The 15,202-nt window shown below is 48.6% G+C and overlaps 1 protein-coding gene across 1 annotated transcript; it reads left to right on the forward strand.

Moving 5' to 3' along the window:
* The first annotated feature begins 88 nt into the window (after positions 1–88).
* On the forward strand, positions 89–13,332 carry LOC106014690 (uncharacterized). The gene is made up of 11 exons (XM_027456355.3): positions 89–227; positions 3,987–4,147; positions 4,698–6,152; positions 6,958–7,050; positions 7,608–7,712; positions 8,412–8,521; positions 9,449–9,643; positions 10,735–10,897; positions 11,741–11,906; positions 12,055–12,149; positions 12,772–13,332. The coding sequence occupies exons 2-11, from the start codon at positions 3,991–3,993 to the stop codon at positions 12,855–12,857; spliced, it is 2,625 nt and encodes an 874-aa protein (XP_027312156.3). The 5' UTR covers positions 89–227; positions 3,987–3,990; the 3' UTR covers positions 12,858–13,332.
* The last annotated feature ends 1,870 nt before the right edge of the window (positions 13,333–15,202 follow it).

Raw genomic sequence — 15,202 nt, forward strand, 5'->3', positions numbered from 1 at the left:
ACCCCTCTGGTTTCAGGAAATAAAAAAGGAAAAAAAAAAAAAAAAGATTTAGGACAATAACTGACAAAGTTCAAGGAAACTCCTGTCTCCAAAATGCCACAGGTGCCAATGTGTGAAGCAACTGGCTGCAGGCTCCTCCTCCAGAGGAGGACTATAAAACTGGTACTTACCAGGAAATGAGAGGGACAAGAGCATCCTCCCATTGAGCTGAAGTGTCACCAAACCAGGTAATCCAAGCTGCAAAGGGAGAAGCATGGCATTGGTGTTTCTCTTTGATGCTTTTTTTTTTTTTTTTTTTTTTTTTTTTTTTTTTTTTTTTTTTAATACATTCACTGTTTTAGCATTTGGCTGAATATTTTCATAATTCTCCTTCTTGTAAATAGCCAGCTCTGCGATGTTGCCTGCCATGTGCTGCCGGTTCACGGAGATGTTAGTGCAGACATGAAATCTGGGCTGTAGCTTCCAGGAGACGTCGGGACCTTCTGTCCCCAAATGGATCTTTGGACTCTGGGGAAATGCCATGGCTTCTTGCTTTGTCCAGTAGTGCATCTCGGACATATTCTGTACAGAATATCAGCTTGCATTGAAAGCCAGCTTGAATTTTTTTACTAAATACTAGCCAGACCCATGGTCACTGTGAACGTAGCAATGTGTCCCAGGCAACTTTGTGCTGTTTTTCACCAGATGAGAGGCAGGGCTGTGATATTTATTCCAGCTGTGTAGTGGTGTTGTGCACTTTTAATCTTGCTGTGTGCTTGTCCAAAAGGCATTGCGTTCCATTCTTTTAACATGCTTATCTTGAGAGACACAGTGTTTTCTCAGAGCTAAGTAAACACTGGTTATCACTAATAAGGTAGAGTGGAAAACCAATTGCTAAGAGCCACTGGGGAATAAGTATCTGAAAATTTAATGTTGTGGTATTTTTATATATATATCCAATGGCACGCTAAGCCTTGCTCCAGCCTTCCCTGGGGATAATGTCCATGCACCAGCGTATTCCCATTAATATTAGCCAAGGTTAACAAGCATGGGCAGTGGATGTTGGTGCTATGTGGTTGCCCGCCGTGATGACTGCAAAGCCCAACTATAGCAACAAGGTTGGGAAGGGGATTTGGAGGGGAATGGCTTTTTCTGGGGGTGGAGAAGGGGAATTACTGTGGGCAAGGCAGCATGCAGAGGACAAGGTGCTCGGAGGCTGCAGCCACGTGGGCAAGGCTCGGAGGCCATGCTGAGGGCAGAAGAGACAGGGCTGAGGGAGGACCTCGGCAGCCACTTCTGCAAACCCCAGGCTGGAGCACATCCGGGGAAAGTAGGAAAAGGAGAGGAGACGGAGGAGGGTGGGTGGCTGTGGCTTTGCCCTCGCTGCCCAAGGGATCACCTGGGGCTGCCCCATCCGTTCAGCAAAGCCAGCTCTCCGAAAGGGCTGGCAGTGCCCCATCCATCCTCGTGGTTTCCTGGACAGTGGCTGTGCTGGCTGGTGCCCCATGTGTACAAAGAGCCCACACACGGTAGAAAGGGACTTCCCATTTTCTCCTTTGCCTCCACACCACCCTGCATTGCCCACGCCACGCCACCTCTACCATGAGAGCTACACTGCAGGAGTCCCGGTGGAGGACAGCCAAGGAAAGGCTTGGTGGGTACTCCCTCCTAGCTGTGCTGCTCCGAGCAGGGAGCAGAGGTGTTTTGCTACCCATTTGCTGTAGTGCATGTGGAGAAGCAGGTCCTTACAAAGTGCTGGGGGCAGCAGCTGCACAAAACAGATAGTGATGGCACTGATGGGTGACTTCATCCCAGGGACGAGCAAGGCTTGGGCATTCTTAGAACAGAAAACACCTCTGAATGTTTCCTCGTTTCTCCAGGTCTTGGTGCAACCTGTTCCTGGTGCTGTTACCACCGAGACTAATTATTCGGTGTGTCGCTATGTTGCTTGAAGCAGGGGAGGAGGTGATGGACTTTGCCTTGCAGGTGCTGAGCACACGTCTGTGTCCCCAGTGCATGGGGTGGCTGTGTGCAGAGCAGGTCTGAAGCTTTTGCCAGCCCAAAAACCTTTCCTCCCAAGGGAAGCTCCTTCATTGTCCTCCTCTTCCATGTCTTGATCTAAATCCTCTTTCTTCCCTTCCCTTTATACCTCTGTATCCTGTGTATCCTGGCACTTTTGGGTACTTCTCAGGTGTCCTATAAAGGAAGGCACTGCAAGCAGAGGGAAACAGCCCTATTGACTTTTCCTCTCCACCCTTCCCCAAACCAAGTTATCACAGGCTCTAAAACCTCTACTGTGGTTAATCCTGCAGTTACTGTAAACCAAGTGAGTGTCAGCAAGTAGAAAATCACTCCTGAGAGCTGAGCAGCCACCCAGCCAGCCCATCTTCCTCCAGAAAACCCATCTCATCCTACCCCAGAGACCAACTCAAAACAAGGGCTTGTAGCAGCATGCCTAGAAAGTCACTGTCTGAGCTACTTCAGAGCGAAACATCTGGAGGAACTTAATATTGTGGCCCTCCTCCAAGTACAACCATTTAATCCAAACTGTTTGCATCTGCATGTCATAAAAATCAGTGACAACAGCATAGACTGCACAGGTGTGCTGCTCAGCTGTTTCTAAAGGTGCATCATTTATGAGGGCCTCCTTCAGGTCAGTAATTCATACAGGAGTTTGCTGTTAAAGGAGAGTGTTCCTCCTGCAGTGCTGTGGCTTGGTGCAGCCTTCTGAACTGAAAAATCCAGCCTTTAGCACAAGTAAATAATTGAATGAACTAGTTGTTCCCCAGACGTGTGACATATTACCTTTCCAAATTATTTCATGCGAGTTTAATTTGTTGAATCGGTTCAGACCTGTTAGGAGTCAATGCAGACTGTTTATTCTTCATTGCTTCTTGTCAAAATTGCAACCTTTAAAACAAATAGAGAAAAGAGAAAGTTTTCTGTTTTTTTTTTTTTTTTTTTTTTTTTTTTTTTTTTAACAGATCAGAAGAATTCAGAGGCCACTGACCTCTTTGCAAATTAGCAGTGTATATCTGCCCAGGAACACTGTGTGTTTAAGAGTAGACACTGGGATTTAGGTTCATTAATATTCACAAAGCTATTCCTCCTTTGGGTGGTGCAGAGTCTGCTCCTTCACTCCCCTTCACTTCCCATATCAACATTAGCTCTGCTTTCCTTTCTTTCCAAAAGGCTTTTTGGAATGTCTGAGCACAGAATACATCACCTTCTCCCTTTCCAGCTCCTTTAGGTCACTAAATGTTCTAAAAATACCAAAATAGCAGGAACATTGCTGTTTTATTTTCATTTTTGTTTCCTAACAAAAACCTCCAGAGAGCAAGCTCCAGCTCATGGTACCCAAGAGTGCAGAGGAATGGAAATGTGGGGGCTGCTTACAAATAGACGAGTTAATGGTAGAAATATGAAGGGTTTGAAAATAGACTATTTAGTCACTGGGGTTTCAAGAAAGGGATGGAGCTGGAAAATTCCATCTGGAAGGGAGACTGTGTATGTGTGTGCAGTGCCTGCCTGTTTGTCTGTAACAGTGGATAAGAAATGTCCTGGACTGGCTCAAAAATACCTTGTGGGTTTCATCTGAATGTTTGTTCATTTGTGTTAGGCTATTCATTCCTCTCCATCTCCAGCAGCCCAGAGAAGAGGAGGCAGGAACCATTACCACCACCTGCAGCGCTTTGGGGCACCTAAACATGTTTTTGCCAGAAATCTTTGTAGCCTAAATAGGTTGTGTGTGTTTTTTCTGGATAGGCCTCTGGAAAGTAGGCACCTAAAGTTCTGCTTTGAATGGAGCCTTTGTCCAGGGCGATGAGGAGGGAGGCTTGGTGGAAACACCTGAGCCTGTCACCAGCTTCTCCCTCTTGGAGCAGGGGCACGGCTCTGGACGCTGGCTGAGCGCCCGAGCCGGAGGAACGCTGGTCTAGACGCAGACACGCGCGGAGAGACAGTGAGGTTGTGGGGGTGACCGCTGACACCCTTGTTTTGTCTGGAAGGGCCATGGTGAGCACGGCGGGTTTCGCAGCCGTCTTCTACAGCGAGCCGGCCGTGCTGGGCCTCCTGGCGAACGTCATCAGCGCCTTCCTCCTCTGCCTGCAGAACTTCGCCACGGCGCACACAGGTGTCGGGCCGCAGGGAGCGCAGGATGTCCTTGCAGGTGGGTGACAACGCTCGGGGGGACACCTGGGCCTTTGGTCTTGGTGAACTTCCCCCAAGAGCACCAGCAGGATGGATTTTTTAGGAGTTATCTCCCTGGGCCAGTAGAGAGCCGTGGAGGACAGGTGGAGAAATGTGGGGTTTCTCCAGTGCTGCCTGGGGGAGCTGCTCCTCCTTCCCCAGAAACCCTGGCAGGAATTTGCTCCCAACCCTTCACGTGCCATTTCCCTACAGCGGAACAAGGGTCTCAGAGCCCCTGCCACCACCAGCAGCAGGTTGGAGGACAAGAAACAGGCTTAGGGAGCTGAGGCCCTCTCCCAGGGGCAGGATGGAAGACTGGTGGTGCTCCTGGACCTGCTTATCCTGCTGAGCATACCAAGGGTCTCACGGGCCACACACTGAGGCTCAGCACAGGAGTTTGTCATTAAGGTGGGAGCAGAGGGGAAGGCAGAGTCCGTAGGGTGATAAGAAGGCTGTGGGACCTGTGGTGGGACACCCCCCAGAGCCTGGAGATGCATCCTTCCTTCCTGACGTCTTGCTGTGTCTCCCAGGTGTCCACCTCATCCTGATCGGAGGCTTTGTCCAGCTCCTGGCAGGATTTCTTGCCTTCAGGAAGTACGACCACCTCGGAGGCGCAGCCTTTCTCACCTTCTCGGCTCTGTGGAGCAGCTATGGGGCCACACGCATCATCTCAGCCGCTTCTCCCCCCTTGCAGAACACAACGCTGCCCTTGGGGAACGCCAGCCACCTCCTGCCTGCCGGCACGGCCCTCACCTCCGCCAGCCAAAGTGCCGTGGCAGGGCTGGTGGCCTACATTTCCATTTCCTTTATCCTCTCCTTCTGCTCAGCCACAGTGAACTACATCATGCCCTTCATATTCGGGGCCATCGCACTTGCCCTGGTGTTTGAAGCCGTTGCACTGTTTGGCCAGTGGGCCCTGGTAGTGTCGGGGGTCATTGAGCTTGTCATTGTCCTCTGCGGGCTGTATGGTGCGGTGGCCCTCCTGCTGAAGGGCATCACACAACGGTACATCCTTCCAGGCTTTGGGCATCCCCTCTTCAATGTCTTGCTACTGGGGTCAGCACAGAAGAGCTCTTCCAAGGCCATCGGGGAAGAGAAGAAAAAGAACACAAAGTACGCCGAGCCAATGGCCCTAGGCAACATCTGTGATACTGTCTCTCCTTTTATATTTGCTTTTTACTCCTTCGGGTACATGAAGACCTTCTGTGTTGGAGCAGCATGGATTTCCATCATCTCCAGCTGCCAGCTGCTGTCCAGTTTCTACAGCTACCTCAGAGGTGATGTCTACTACACCACCAAGTTTGGTGTCCACAGCCTCTACTGGCTGGTGATGTCTTGGGAAGAGTTCATACTCACCGTCCTCCTCGGGCCAGGCACGGCTCAGGAGAGCAGGCTGGGAATGTTTGGAGGGTGGTTCTTCTTGGCTGTTGCCTGCATGCTGTTTCTGATGTCAACCCACAAAGATACCCTGGAGATGTTGCAAAATGCCTCTTTCATCATCCTCATGTGCGCCTCCATCCATCAGATCCCAGTGCCAGGTGCTTACCTGTTCCTCGGGGCTGCCTGCAGCCTCTGCACTGCTCTCTCGTTGTACGCCACTTTTGCCAGCCTTATCAACTCCATCGGGGAGAAGGCTCTGATTCCAATTGGCTCCCAAGCTATGTCCAGCTCAGCTCTTCAAAACACACTGATGGCTGCCAAAAGCTGCTTCACAAGGTCCAAGAACTTGCCAAGCAGCACCAGAGCCGAGGTGCCAGATGCCTTGTTCTACATCTGCAATGGCCTGGCAGCAATCTCTGCCATCCAGGCGACTTTCAGTGACCCCAGCAGACAGCAACTCTCCATACCTTCCGTGCTCATCCCAGGATCCATCATACAACTGTATGTCTGCAGGATCCAGGTGCAAGGAGGCAGAAGGTTTGGTTGCATTCTCCCATTCTGCTATGCTGCCTTTTGGGGAGCATGGACCTGGCTTCGGTTTGCAGGTAACGCAAAGTCAGGCTTTTGCTGATTGCTTTCTTCAATGTAGTTCCTTCTCCCAGAAGATTCACTGATAATAAGATTTACAATATTCCTCCTCATAAAAAATATGAAAAAAAAAAAAGAAAGAATGGTCAAACATCCTGGCTTGTACTCATGTAATTGACTGCCATTGACAGCTACAGGAGTTTAAGTTATGTCTTTGACTTCAAAGGAGGTAAAGTTTTCCCTGCTCAACAGTTTTGAGGCAGCACTCAGACTGTCCCAGGATAGTTATTTCAGAATAACAGTTCAGTAGACGCTTCTGAGGTGGCAGAAGACACCAGGTTCTGGATTTACATTTCAGAAGCCAGTAGTAATTTATCTTAATTGTTTGTAGCCCTGGAAGGAGATCTCAGAATGACAAGTTTGTCTTTAAGAAGCCCTATTCAGCTCCACATGAGCAGTATGTTCACATGAAATCCAAGCCAAGTCCTATTAAAATGAGCACCAGGGGAGAAAGTTAAAGCTGTTGCCTAAGAGGTATGTCAGGAAGCTATTAGTCTTTTCAGCCAGACTTTGATGTCGTTTACAAGCTGGAAGTAAAAACATGAGTTTTTAAGATAGCCATCACCAGTTCCTCAGTTAATACCTCAAGTGGTTTGTGCTGCTAATGTGATGGGTTTCAGTGTTTCAGTGCAGTAGGTTGTTTTTATAGCAGTCACCATCAATTAAGGCAAACTGTACTCATTCAAACTGCACCTGTGTCGTTCTTCTGTTACACTGCACTTAATGGTTTGCTCACATCCAAATCTGCTGGTCCTGTTTCAGGCCACTTGATGAATATCGGTGCGGGGAACAGTGAAGGATTCACTGCTGGTGCCATTGCCTTTTTGGTGCTCAATGCTTTTTTAATGATTTTAGGTAAGTCTCAGTACCGTGGGTGATTGGTTATTGAGGGGTATTTGGGGCCAGGTCATTAATCTCACCTGTGGCTGCTCTGTGGTGGAGATGCACAAGTGAGGGAGCCTCAGCTCTCTCTGTTGCTCCAATTAGGCAAGAACTGAAATGTTTTGCCCACAGTAAGTAACAGAAGCTGAGCTGGGCTTAGAAGAAGCAGTCATAAGGGAAAGGAAGAACATTTCAAGAAAATAAACGGTTCAAATAAGGTGAAAGTGTTAGACGGACTGGGCCACTGGCATACATCCACAGTCACCCTCCAGCCCAGCTGCTGTAAATCACAATCTTCTTGGCCGCCCGAAAAGTGTTTTCCATGTGAGCACAGCGTACTGGCAGATGAAGGGCTTGGCAGCTTGTCTCCTGAAAGCCAAGGACTAACTAAACCACAGTCGTATCTCTGTGAACACGGAAGTCAGACCATGTACAATTAAGCTGATTTATGAGCTCTTCTGTGGTTTCACATACATTTTTACAGGTCTTCCTCTGATGTGGGTTCCTCTTGTTTGTATTTCTTTCCACAGCTTCCTCTTTCAACGTGGTGCTTCTCTGCATGACTGCTGCAATGGAGCTCTTGACCATCTGTTTTCTGCTCTTTACATTGGAGAACCTCCCTCTGCCATTTGAAAGTGAGTTGTAGCTGACCTTGGTCCTCAAACCTTCACCCAGAGGGTGGAAAGAGTGGGTCTCTTGTTGGCTGGGGAGCAATATTCTGCATAAGCTCTGTATGGTAAAAAGCAAGCAAAAAATTGTGTCATCTTTCCCTAGAAGACTGGTGTGTATGCAAGCTACAGATGGTGAGCCTTTTGGCTCTCTGGCTGCAGCAGGAAACATTTCTTCATACTAGCCCCAGGTCCTTGAGCTTCCTAATAAACATTTAGCTATGGCTGATACTGCTGGATCAAGATGACCTCCTGAGGTTCTGTACAGCCCTACTTTCTAGTAGTTGTTCAGTGAGCCAAGACTTGGAGTGCACTAAATATGCCACCGGTGTGAATTTCTGTTCAAATTCTGGCTTTGTAGCAAGCGAGAGTTTGATTTGTAATTATACACAGTATTTTAGCAAAATGCTTTTTAAAGGCTTTTCCACCAGGGGAAAAAAAAAAAAAAAAAAGAAAGAAAGAAAAAAAGGAAAAAAAAAAGGCAAGCCAGGTAGGCCAGTGTGGAAATGCCTTGAATTTTTAGACCCACAAATGTGTTGGACTGTAAATGTTGTATGACAGGAAAGGCTGAGGTAAGTTTGCAATTCTGGGAAGATGCGAGACACAAAAGAAAATAAAACTTTGCCAGCACCCTTCCTTCCTTTGACCCTCTGGTTTTATTTTCAGTTGTGATGTTAAGCATCTTCAGCATCATCTGCTTCTATGGAGCAACAGCATCGTTGGCAAACAGCATGTTTGGGAAGGATCTCATGATGATGGGGCCGCCTCTGTTCACAGTAAGAGATGTTTTGTGCAATGGTGTCACTTCAGAGGGATATCCTAGGGTCTTCAATCTCACCTAAGGGAGTTCAAATTTCCATCTCTCTTCCTTTGTGCCATTTGAAATCTTTGTCACAACATTGCTGTAGGGAGCTATGAGCTGAAAACAAGCCACCTTCCATTATGAATAATGTGCTGAAAACTTGGGGAAAAGGCAGGGACATTTACAAAACTCACACCTCATTCCAAAATGCCCTTGCATCTCTTTGGTCAGGTGGAATTAGCCATCTCCAATCCAAGAACTGCTGACAGGCTGAAGTTTTAATGGTCATAATCTTGGGGACAGGAGAGCAAAGAGTTGGAAGTTGCCCAGACTGGACAGCAAGAGCTCCCCTCTCCACCTGATAACTTTAAATTTCTCCTGCTGCCTTCTACCTCTGACCAAGGGAGCTCCATCTAACTCAGTTGATTGATCTGACAGCTCCAATTCCTCCTGCAGTGGAACATTTTCATTAAATTACTGCTCCTAACTACAGAGATTCATGAAAAAGCACTTTGCAACCTGATCTCACCCAAGTTCCTCTGGATTTAGGATTTCCTAGCAGTTTCCTTAGGTCACTGTGGAGGGCCTCTCCAGAAAGTAGTCACCATGCTGGGTGGGATTCATCTCCTGTAACTGTAGGCATCATGGTTCAAATGTCTGCACCTGAACTAGGTGCTTTTTTGACTCTTTTATCTCTGGAACAGAAGTAATTGCTTCTGAAAAGTAATTAATATAATCTCCTTTAGGTGGAGCTTGCCTGGAAGTGTCACTGCTGCACTTTGACTAGCAAGGGAATGGAGCACTGGGAAATAACTGTGTTCAGGCACACCAGATCTTACTCAGATTTTTATGTTTGCTTATTCTCACTCTAATGGATTTATTGCCTCCTGATTACCACCAGGCTGAGAGCTCTAAGAAGGACACAGAAGGTCCTCCACCCTGCATCTGCCCCAAGTCCCACTGTACGAGTGGCTTGAGGGCCATTGCTGACTTGCTGAACACCGGGGCGGTGTGTGGGGTCCCGACAGACACCGTGTATGCTTTGGCAGCCTCCTGCAGACACCCTCAAGCCATCGAGAAGGTCTACAGAATCAAGGTGTGAATACAAGACTGACATCTTGTTATTTGGATCCTGCTAGCATCCCATAGATGAGTTACGCACTCAGGTAGAAATGGAAGCCGCCTTGTTTCAGGTTGTCCTGGCTCAGAGCCAAGCAGAAAGAGTCTGGGAGGAGCCTCAAGAAAAGGTCAGGGACCAGTTTCTGAGCTGAGAAACCTGGGGAAAAGCACTGGCTGCTCTGGGCGTGTAGCACTGGGAATTAGCTACTTGTGCTTCACTGAGGGGGTAAAGCAAAAACCCAAACTGGAACAGCCTTGATACGTGTCAGAAGTAGGTCCAAGCTGATATTTGTCCTCTCTGTCTTAGGAAGTGCTGAATCAGAATCCCAGCTCTAAACCTGCCCAGACTTTTGGAGACATTCAGTGCTGGAATCAGACCCAAAGTTTGCACCTTAAATACATCTTTTGCAGCCTGGCCCTGTCTGTTCTCCATGAGGCAATTTCCTGGCTAGCCTGGAGAAATAAGCATAACAGACTATCTCAGCTGGCACTTAGTGTGAACATCAGTAACAAAGGCAGTCTTTTCTGTCCTGCTTTGGTGCCAATGCTAACCTTCCCTGTCAGTGAGAGAATATAAACAGAATGTAAATACATGCCCCGTTCCTTAGTCATTTGGCCCTGCTGGAAATGATGTCAGTTGAGGACTGAAATGACACTGTTTTATGAGCTCTTTTCCTCCATATCACTTCTTGCTTTATAACAAGCTTATGTCAAAGCACCAAAGAGCTGAAGAAGCGGTCACATAGATGCTGGTTTCAGGGGGTTAGACTCCCCTTCCGTTATCCTCTTGTGAATCGGTGGGTTTTCTCTTGATTTGTATGAGTATAAGTTAGAAGAAAATCAAGCCCCCAGTGTATAAGACATTAAAGACACTGATAATGAGCAGAGAAGCAGGGGATTTGGATGCATCCTCCAAAGCTCTTGCTTGCTTGGAGCTCGTGGTCCCTGGGAAGTACACAGACTAGGACTCCAGTGGGTTTAGATATTCTCAATGCAGACTTGCTCTCTTCATCTCTTTTATCCGTCCTTTCATCCTGTTTTCATTTATTTATTTATTTATTTTTGTAGGACAGGCCTCAAGAGAAGCCCATCTGCATTTTTATTTCAAACCTGGACCAGTTGCGAGCGGCTGCTCCCCCCATCAGCCCGCTGCTTTGGGAATTCATGGAAAATGTTTACCCTGGTGGCATTGGCTGCATTATCAAGAAAGGAGAGTGGCTGAAGAAGTTAGGTGAGGAGAACATGACATCCCTTCTCTCCTTCTTTCATGTTTTCAGCACAGCAAGCATGCAGTCCTTTGGGATGACAAGGGGGAGAGCTTCTGTTCATTTTATTCTGAGAAAGCATCTTTGGAGCTCTTACATGTCTTAGCAAAATGTTTAGAAGAGGGTGTAAAAGAGCTGGAATGAGTCATAAACAGCGTGAGACAGCATGATGATCTCCTTAACCCACTCAGACTCAAAGCAAGGGAGGCTCATCAGCCTGGGAGGGTCACATCGTGCAAGCCCGTAGCTGTTAGCTAGGAATGAGCAAGCCCTGGGTGGAGGATCAAAAAGAGATGAGCGGTTCAGGAAGGGGAGAGGTTCCTAGGGTATCTTGTTACCTCTCCCTTCCTACCGTATGGACCAAGACAAAATGCTGTAAACAGCAGCATGGTTAACACACAGACCTGGTTTCTGGGAATCACTGGAAATATGAAAGACTGAAGAAACAGTAGGAGTTACACATGCTTAACTGGCAGAATATGTGGCAGAGAATGGGGAGGCTGGGCACTGATCACAAAGAGTTTCACTCTGTGATCCAGGTAGATCCTTTATCTGTGAAAACAGCTATGCTGATCTCCAGACAGAAGGTTGTGAGATTTTTCCTGTTTGCCTCTGACTACTCAGACCCTAAATCTTACAGCTGCTGTCATGGATTTCTAATCAAGCATGCTGCTTTTCTGAAACTGTGCAAAGAGACTTGCCATTTTATTTGGGGTATGGAGCAGGGACATTTGCAAGGAAAGCAGGAGGTCTTCCTCTGATGCTGTGTCAAGCAAACCTCTTCCAACATCCCCTGTCTGTCTTTCAAGGGGTTGGAGAAGGCTACAGCAGGGTGGGAACTCAAGACAGTATAATGATCAGAGTACCAGACCTGACTGTCCTGGTGCACCTCATTGACATGACGGGACCCTTGGCAATCACATCTGCTAACCCTAGTGGAGAGGTTGACAGCACCCATCACGACATGGTCATCTCGTGAGTACCCTGTTCACTGCATTTCTATAGCCCTGAAAACTACCCATCAGGTGGGCAGCCGTCATGATTTGATGCCCGGTGTAGAGGGGAACTTCAGCCCCAGGTAATATGAAGTACTGTGCAGCTTTGTTTCTTCTTCTCCCTACAGGCGTCTTGGCCATAAGCTGGAGGGTGTTCTCTGTGATGGAGATTCTGATGAGGTGGTGGCATCAACTGTGGTCAACTGCACAAAGATTGATGAAAGTGAGTGTTAGAACCACCCTCCTGGTTGCATTTTCCTGGGTTGTTTCCATTCATTTCAATAGCATCAATCTGGCAACACAGTGTGCTCAAAGACTAACAGTTCTTGAATGCCTGGGCATTTACAAACATGTTGCTGGAGAGGAATAAACAAAAGGTGTCCTTGGAGGACCTCTGTGTTGACAGAGAATGAAGCAGTGAGGAGAAACAAGGTTGTGCAAGCAAAAATTGCCTTATAAGAACAAAATGCTTCAAGTGAGAGGGTGGATGCTTCTGAAAGGAAGGGTGTATGTTCCTTGTAGACCACCAGAATGAAGGTAGAGTTAAAGGAGTTCATCTACAGTGATGGAATAGCACAAGTTGTTAGCTGTCTCTGGGTTGTCATCTGAGTGGGATTCTCTAGTGGAATACTAAACTCCTGAGCACAGTGCGCTGCCAATGTTGGAAGGTGTTGCTTTCTGCCAAATTCCCAGTGGTCTTGTTACACAGCTTTATTATCTGGGGGCACTGAGCATCTGGATGTTTTTACTGGTTCAACATGTCCCTTTATGTTGGAACATAATCCCCATCCCTTTCTTTCCCCCTTTGGGGATTATCCTAACTTTCTCATTCTTCCTCCGGGAAGGTGGCATCACCATCATAAGAGAAGGCTGCATCCCAGCAGGCAAGGTGATGCAGATATTTGAAAGAGTGAAGAACAGAGTGGTCTGAAACTGAAGAAAACCCTTCTGTGTAAAAGAATGGCATCTGCTCTCACAGAAAGACATGAGGCAACCTATGCCCTGCTGGAGCACTTGGCCTCGTGAAAGCCATACCTTCTCTAATCAAGCACTTACCTCCTTGGGAAACAGCAGCACTTTCTCACCCAGTGTCTCTCCTGGGAGCCTTTTGCGGCTATTTATTGTTTATCTCCAGTAAGTGGCTGAAACCGCCGGGAAAGCTGCCCACAGAGTGCCAGCAGGACCAGGAGCTGATGCTTTATTGCAGGAATTCCCTGAGTGCCCGTGTTTCTTAAGTGCCTCGAACTGTGGACTCCATGCCTGCTTTTATACAACCTTCCACACACAACACTCAGATCTGTGTATTTTAAAGAGCTACATTTCACTAAATAAATCCTCTTTTTGGAACGTAAGGAACAAGCTTTGAGTTTCATTTGATTTCCACCAAGCTATTCATCCTCCAAAAATCACAAGGCTCCATGGCTAAGCCCTAGAGGAAGGAATAAATATTGGACGGCGCAACCCTGACAGAGGGCTTGCAGCAAGTAGTTGACCCCCTGTCCTTCTCCAGCATCCTCACAGCCACTCCCTGCTTGGACCAGGGGAGTTCCCAGCTGGTCTCAGGGTGCCCAGCAGCCGCCTTGCAGAAAGCAGAGGCTGATGTGGGCCCGTGGTGAATGAAGACCAGGGGAGAGTCAGGGACAAGGGGAATTCTCTCTTAATAAAGACAAACCTCCACTAAGGAAACAATGAGCTAGGGCTCAAAGGCAAGAGGCTGGCTTCAAAACACTCAGATGTGCAATGCAGATTTGGAGTTTTTTTGTAATGTTTTCCCCTGCACCAGAGGTGGTGTCCAAGTGGCAGATCCCTGCCAGTTCCCTGCAGTTGTTCCTTCTCCTCCCTCTTGGCTCTGGGCAGGGAGATTGCTCCCTTGGCACTGACACACCACCGCCTCTTACCACCCGAGGGACAAGCCCCTTTCCAGCTCTTCTTCACCACAGCTTTGCAGCATCTTTCTCTCCTGCTCGTGGCCTTCCCCCTCGAGCCACATCCCTCCGTGTGCCCGAGCTCCCTCCCAGCTCACCCGATGCCGCTCCACGACCTGAGCAGCCAAACCCGGTGGAGCTTTCGGGGCTGGATTCCTCCCACACTTCACTGCAAACATGTAAACACTGACTCCAGTCTTGACTGTGCTCAGCTTGCTTTGGCAAAGGGGTTGTTGTCCATCTGACCCTCCTCAAGATGCAGCCTGCTATTCAGCCTGCGCTGTTTAAGTGGCCATAAATAGCAGCTTTGGCTCTGGCTCCAGGTGTCAGAGGTTGTTTCACTCGAGCAGCTCCCCTGACTCCTGATTAAAAGTCCTTGGCACCCTTTCCTCGGGCCTGAACACAGCCTCCCCTTCACGCTGCAGCCTCCTGACCCTGCCAGCCCCCCGGCACCCTGCGCGGGGGGCACTCGCTGTTGGGGCATTCCCAGCCTCCTGTGGCTTGCCAGCCCGTGCCAGCTTCTGCAAGCAGAATGAAGTCATGCCCTCCTCCCTGCACATACCCCGGGACGGCTAAACAAGCCTCGCACACCCTGTACCCTTCCCTCACACACCAGCACGTATCCTGCCCCCATGGCAGCCGTGTGAGCAGTCCGTGCGTCACCCCCTCTCCCCGGGACAGGGGTCTCCTGGGGCAGGACCCTCCCTTCTGCCCCGTGCTCCTCTCCGGCACCCCGTGCACCTCCTGGCATGGGTCAGCTGGAGCTGCACCCACGCTGGAAAACCAGCGGCACCAGGGCGAGGAAGCGTGGATCAGCTGGGAGGGGAGCAGGAAACAGGAGGCTGGGAGAGCCGAGCCGAAACCCTGAGGATTTCTGGGGAAGTTGTAAAAAACCATCATCCTCCCTGGCCCCATCCCAAAAAGGCACACAGCAAAGCCGCTGCTAAGTTCATGCAATAAAATCCTGCTGCTTCATGGGGACAGTCACCCCCGGTTCCTGTGCTCGCAGTATATCTGCATCCCAGCTGCGGGTGCTGCCACAGAATATTTAGCTTAAATGTACAGATAAAGGAAGGAAGTAACTACGTTAGACAAACGGGGAGAGGAGGCTGCTGCTAATGACTGGCTGCGAGTGTGGTGCAAAGAGCTGTTAACCTTCTGCAAGCTCCAGCACTTCAAGTCACTGAATAAATGAAGTTAAGTGCCAGCTGAGGTCCACCACCATCCAGCAGAGGCTTAACTTCAAGCATGCGGTGAAGTCCCACAACACGGGGTTTCTCTCATGTCTTAATGCTTGAAAAAACTACTTGACCTTTCCAAGCAAAGGAAGTTTTCAACATGGGCTATAAAT

This window comes from Anas platyrhynchos, chromosome 10 (assembly GCF_047663525.1).
Source record: "Anas platyrhynchos isolate ZD024472 breed Pekin duck chromosome 10, IASCAAS_PekinDuck_T2T, whole genome shotgun sequence".
NCBI classification, from domain to species: domain Eukaryota; kingdom Metazoa; phylum Chordata; class Aves; order Anseriformes; family Anatidae; genus Anas; species Anas platyrhynchos.

Coding starts and splice junctions, on each gene's coding strand:
- LOC106014690 (XM_027456355.3), top strand. CDS start 3,991: ATGGTGAGCACGGCGGGTTTCGCAGCCGTCTTCTACAGCGAGCCGGCC. Junction 7,713..8,411: donor CCTCCCTCTGCCATTTGAAA/GTGAGTTGTAGC, acceptor TTTTATTTTCAG/TTGTGATGTTAAGCATCTTC. Junction 11,907..12,054: donor CATCACGACATGGTCATCTC/GTGAGTACCCTG, acceptor TTCTCCCTACAG/GCGTCTTGGCCATAAGCTGG.